This window comes from Cricetulus griseus (assembly GCF_003668045.3).
Source record: "Cricetulus griseus strain 17A/GY chromosome 1 unlocalized genomic scaffold, alternate assembly CriGri-PICRH-1.0 chr1_1, whole genome shotgun sequence".
Taxonomy (NCBI): domain Eukaryota; kingdom Metazoa; phylum Chordata; class Mammalia; order Rodentia; family Cricetidae; genus Cricetulus; species Cricetulus griseus.
In genome coordinates, this window is record NW_023276807.1 from 104,854,502 (window position 1) to 104,860,172 (window position 5,671).

At 52.8% G+C, this 5,671-nt stretch overlaps 1 protein-coding gene across 8 annotated transcripts in view; it reads left to right on the forward strand.

Moving 5' to 3' along the window:
- The window catches only part of Ablim2 (actin binding LIM protein family member 2), an 89,988-nt gene that overhangs the window by 34,494 nt on the left and 49,823 nt on the right, over positions 1-5,671 (forward strand). For all 8 annotated transcript variants that reach the window (XM_035452979.1, XM_035452986.1, XM_035452981.1 and 5 more), the window contains exon 9: positions 3,770-3,847. In XM_035452979.1, the coding sequence (XP_035308870.1) occupies positions 3,770-3,847 (78 nt within the window). The remainder of the gene's footprint in view (positions 1-3,769; positions 3,848-5,671) is intronic.

Genomic DNA, 5,671 nt, shown 5'->3' on the forward strand with positions numbered 1-5,671 from the left:
TGCATTACTCTGCCTCATTGTGCTCGCATCCTATTAAGTCTTTGCTGTGGCTTTTCAGATGGGAGGCCAATGCACAATAACACATTATATTCACCAATGGCTGATTCTGCAAACTGTGCATCTGCCACTCAGGGCGTCCCTGTCCTCAGTCATGATCTGTGGAGATGTGACCATAGAGCCTGATACCATCTTGTCTGCAGGGTCCTCTATGCTGCCCAACCGCTCAGCAGAAGGAAGGAGTTTGGCATGTCCGGAGGCCCCAGATACATTCTCACACAAGCATGTACTCAGGGAAGCAACCTGACCTGAGACTGAACAGAGCTAGGAAAGGAAGCTGACACACTGCTTTCCTCCCTTCCCTTCCCCGAGTAAGGCTCAAGGACCGGGCAGGGTGGCCCATACACCACACCAGCTACAGGGGACAACAGCCCCTTCCTCATTTTCTCTGGTCCCTGGCCAGATGGAAGGCCCTGAGGGGTGGGTGCTGCCAGACCAGGGACCAAAGCAGTCTTGTTTTCCTGGGCCTGTGCAGGAGGGCTTTACATCCAGGGCTCTCTGGTCTGTACAGCTATTGAAGCGAGTAGTTCAGCCAATATTTGGGGCAGAGCCTGGGCAGCCTGAGAGCAGCTGCCTTCTTGGTGTTGAGCCCAGGCTCCCCAGGGCTGCTGTCTGGTCTGGCCTGGGGGCGGGTGGAGGGAACAGACTCCTGCACTCTGTTGTTCCTCATGTGAGCAGCCCTTGAGTAAGTGAAGCCAGGCAGGTCTGGCTGGCTTAAGAAGGTTTGTGTCCCTGAGGACACCTGTGTTATTGACTCTTGAAACCTGCCACTGAGTGGAGCAGTGCCTCCTTTCTACCCAGTGACAAGAAATGGTTTCTTGTCTTGGGTTTAATAGTCACCATAACAAGTGTCCCTTGGTGTGTGGGCCCTTGGACATCTCCAGGACACTCAGGGGACTCATTCTCGCTTAAGACCCTAGCTCCTGACTGGTCTATCCATGCAGGGTCAGGCCAGAAGGAAGAAACACAAGCCTTCCTCGCTGTCTGGAAAGCCACCCCAATCATGTAGCTGTCCCTCTTCCACCCAGGCAGGGAGTATATTGTGGACAAGGACCACAGGTTACAGGGTCCTGAACATCTAGAATAGGTGCAGTGGACTTCAGGAGATGCAGTCATGACAGCCCAGACACACAGGCATCATGGCATCCCTAGCACAGCATTTAATGCCCACAAGCATCATGGAAGCCTTAGCACAACACCAATTGCTCCCAGGTATTATGGCACCCACAAGCATCAATGGCATCCTTAGCACACCACCCAATGTCCACAGCTATCATGACATCTTTAGCATACCTCCCAATGCCTACAGGTATCATGGCAACCTTAATAGAGCACCTGGCATCCACCATGTGTTTTAGAACTTCTGTACCTGGAACTTGGGAGAGGGCAGTGAATGAAGCCTGTGGACTCCCTGCAAGTTCCAGGTCCCATTCTTATCTCTGTGGGTGGGAACAAGGCAGTGACACAAGGCCCTGGGGAGCATGGCACTGAAGTTCACTGTGGAACAGACTTCAGGTCAGGGATGGCAGAGGGGGCTAGATAGTGTCCATCTTCTCACCCCGGTGACAGTGACCTTACCTTTTCTCCCTGTCTCCTCTGCTGACAGGTTCTGTCCTCTGCCCTCCTCCCACATAGCTGGTAACTCAGTACAAGGAGGGCTCGCATCATTTCTGCTCAGAGTGGCCGGAGCCCATAGCACAAAGAGAGCTGGGAGTGGTCACTTCTGCCTGCTTTGTGAGGCTCGCTCAGATATCCCCTCCATGACCAGTAGGGGACTTTGCTCTGAATGACACACTGGTCTGCAGTACATGCCAGTAACAGCAGGCCCCTATCTGGGCATTTTGCCACTTTCCATAGAAGGGGGCTAGGCAGGCATCATCCGGGGTCGGTGAAGCACAGTAGCCACCTGGCCTCTCATTGCTAGAAGAGCAGGCCCCATCTTACAGGCAGTAGTTACAGGCATGTGGGGGGCACCTTCTCTGCATATAGCAGTTCTGAGGTATGTAGTGACTAAGGACAGGACTGCCAGTGCTGTTAGGTGATTCCATTCCTGCCAGCCTCAAATCTGTGGTCCCAGGGGTCAGGCAGGCCCCTCGAGTTGGCACATGTCAGTGTAGTCCCGAGCTGAGGGGCTGAGGAATTGAGGGCTCCTGGGGAGGTGCAGCTTGGGGCTGAAGGGCCCAGAGCACAGGACCTGCAGAGGGGATGGCAGAGGATCTGGAGAGCAAGCTTCACGCCATCACTCCTCTCTCCCTTCTAGATGCACAGCTCTGTTTGCAGCCAGCCCTGCCCGGGCACCCTGCCCTATGCCTTACAGGTTTGTGCCTCCTGCTGCCCTGTGTGGCACGTCTGGTCCTGGTGTCTGCTTGTCCCTGCTGGTGTCATGTTGAGTGTAGGAGGAGCTCAGGAGGGGAGGCCTCCTCCAGGTCAGGCTTGGTTCTTCTAGCCTGGAGGTTTTAACACTTTCCTGCCTCCCTGTGGCAGGGGTCAAAGCCCCAAGTGATGGCAGACTGGCTCCTCCTGAGGGTTCTCTGCTTGGACTAGGAGACATCTTGTTTTATTTTTTTATATGCTTTTCTCCCCCCCCCCATGTGTGTGTTCAAGTTCTGAACTCTTTTTAGGATGACCCCAAGCAGATTGACTTAGAGCCACCCACTTTCCCTTTGTGATCTCTGCAAGGACCCCATCTCCACAAGGTCACATGACCCAGTATAGGGCCTCAGCCTAGGAAATTTAGGAAAACCAACTTGGACCTTAACAGATATCAACTGCATCAGGAGAGGAACATGGCAGACTCCAGAGGCAAAGAAGAGCCTCCTGAGGAAAAATGAGGCAGGGGTGGTGGTGTGGGTCACTGAAGACATTCAGTGGAGGACAAGAGGTCAAGAGCAGAGGGGTCAGAGCTCTTTCCTTCTGAGAGGCAGTGACACCTGGTGGAAATATGTTCCTCTTAGATGAGGTGAGTAGGAGGCATGAGAGAATAGGCATGAGGGGCACTATACCAGGAGAAGGGGTGTAGAGTGGCCAGGTATACGGGCCTGGCCTGTAAGAATGAAAGTCAGGTGTGGGAGGTCTGTGTGAAGGAAAGGAAGGAGGTGCTAGAGTTAGTGATGCAGAGGGGAGGTGAGGAGGACTGGGCACTGTCAACAGCAGAGACTGGGAGGAGGTTGGATGTGTGCAGTGACATCACACAACACACATCACTCATCACTGGGAACTGACAGCTGAGCCTAGGTAAGAGAGGAAGGAGTGACTGAGAAGGGCCTGAGGGCCAGGTCAGCAGAGTGGAGAGCATGGCTGAAGGGTGTGACTGAAGGGTGTGGCTGAAGGGCTGAAGCCCATCCAAGGAGGGAAACTAAGCATCAATGAGTAGCAGAGGTTCTGTGTGTCATAGAGATCAAGGGGTTGCTAGACATTCCCACCTGCCTTCATCATGATCACCCCACCCCAGCAGCCCTTGGGACATTCTGAGCTTTCAGTAAGTGTCAGGTTGTGGACACCTTACCTACCTTCACTTGTGGCCTGCTGTGTTTATTGTAGCCTTCAGTTGTTCATTCAAACCTGTATGTTTGTTCTGAGACTTCCCTCAACCCACAAAAAGAGGAAAATTCTACCTGCTGAACTCAGTGGCATTTCTGACTGCATCCTGAAGATGCCTCCAGAAGGTTCCCAACAGCACCACTCCAGGCCAACCTGTACAACTCTGTTCTAGGAAACGAGGACTTCCTCGGAGAGCATTGTCTCTGTGCCTGCCTCCAGCACGTCAGGGTCCCCAAGCCGTGTGATCTATGTAAGTGAGGGCCATGGAGAGTGCTATGGGGTGGGGGTGGAGTCATCACTGGGCCAGTGCTGTGGAGACTGCAGTCTGCTGAGGATGGTCACTGTGGGTACCAAGGGTGAGGCTGGACACTCAGCACTGCCGTGGGGGAAGAAATGGGTATGGAGTTGGAGAGTGACTCAAAACCTGAGGCCTGGACACATCCATGTGGCCTGGCCAAGCCCCTAGAAGTTTGTCCCCAACTGTCTGGTGATGAGAGAGAGAACATAGTGCATAGCTGTGGTCATAATATTGCAGGAGGGGAATGGCTGGTTTGTAGTTAGAGTGAGCCAAGGCCACCTGAAGGAAGGATGTTTTGGGCTTGTAAGTCACTGTGCAGGTACACGCTTGTGCCCGGAAGGCTCTGCCCAACCAACTCCCCAAGAGAAATGCACTGGGGATGCACATGCAATGCATTTGTGTGTGTGTGTGTGTGTGTGTGTGTGTGTGTGTGTGTGTGTGTGTGTGTGTGTGTGTGTTGTGTGTAAAAGGGTAGCCTATAGACAGGAGGGTATTGGTATTACAGCACTATGTGTGAGTGACAAGGTTTGTCACTGAGAGTCCTAAGGCAGAGTGAAGTCAGCCTAGTGGCAAAAGAAGCCCCAGAACTGGGCAGGGGGGGGCGGGAGGCAGGTGACAAGGACAAGTCACTTCTGCTATCCTCCCCCTATACTGGTCAGGCCTTGGATTTTTGGCAGCATGGTAGGGAGATTATGTTCTCTCTTCCCTGCCTGTCTTTTCAGGCTATACCCTCCCATAATGGTTGTTAGGGCATCAATCTGATGGCTGTTAATAACAAGCATCTTTCCTGGGGTCACTGTGACCACAGTGTGGAGGGAGAGGGTACTAGAGCCGTCTAAGGACACTTGTGCTGAGTTTCAGCCTGTGCCTGTGAGATTCAAAGTCTTACTGTGTACCCTAGGCAAAGCGTTTTCCCTTGTGAGCCTCTGTAAACTCTTGGTAAGCTGCAGAGAATCCAACCCCATTGTCCTGGGCTCCATGAGGCTTGACATTTGAGGTTCGCAGTACAGCTCTGGACCCAGAGAAAGGACTGAGAGCAGGCTTGCTCTCAGTGTCATGGGCCTGCATGCAAGATCAGGGACTGGAGCCCGGACAGAGAGACTTCTGGTCTCCCAGCTCTGGAGCCTAGAAGCCAAAGCCCAAGCAGGGCAGGGCTGGTTTCTCCTGAGGCCTCTCCTTGGTTTGTGGGTGACATCTTCTCTCTGTGTATGTCTGTGTCCTGCTCATTTTGTCAAGTATCAAGCAGCACCTGTTTTGAACAATCCATTTAATCCCCTAGAACCATCCATTTATCTGTCTTTTTCTTCCTTTCTGTTCCCCAGTCCTTTCTTTCCTTCCTTGAGACAGGGCTCCATGTAGTTCACGGTCATCTCAAACTCCTCGCTTAGCCAAGCATAGTCCTGACCTTGTGTTCTTCCTGCCTCCATCTCCTGAGCACTGGGATTACAGGTGTCATTCTGGCTGGCATATGCCATTGCTAGGGATAGAATCAAGGGCATTGTACATGCTAGGCAAATCCCCTACTGACTGAGCCATACTCCAGCCCCTGCCTGTTGTTCACACACAGTAACAGTGCCCAGTAGAAAAGGAAACAAGATCCCCCTCGTTATCCCTCCAGTGGAGCTCTGCAGCTGGGGCTCTGGAGACTGATACCTGTGGTTGTTTTTCTCACCGTAAGTGTGACTTACTGTTCAGCAATGGGAAACCACAGAAAATAGTGCCTCTTATCCATGGGCATGAGTTGAAAGGACAGTCACTACATGGGCGGGAACATAT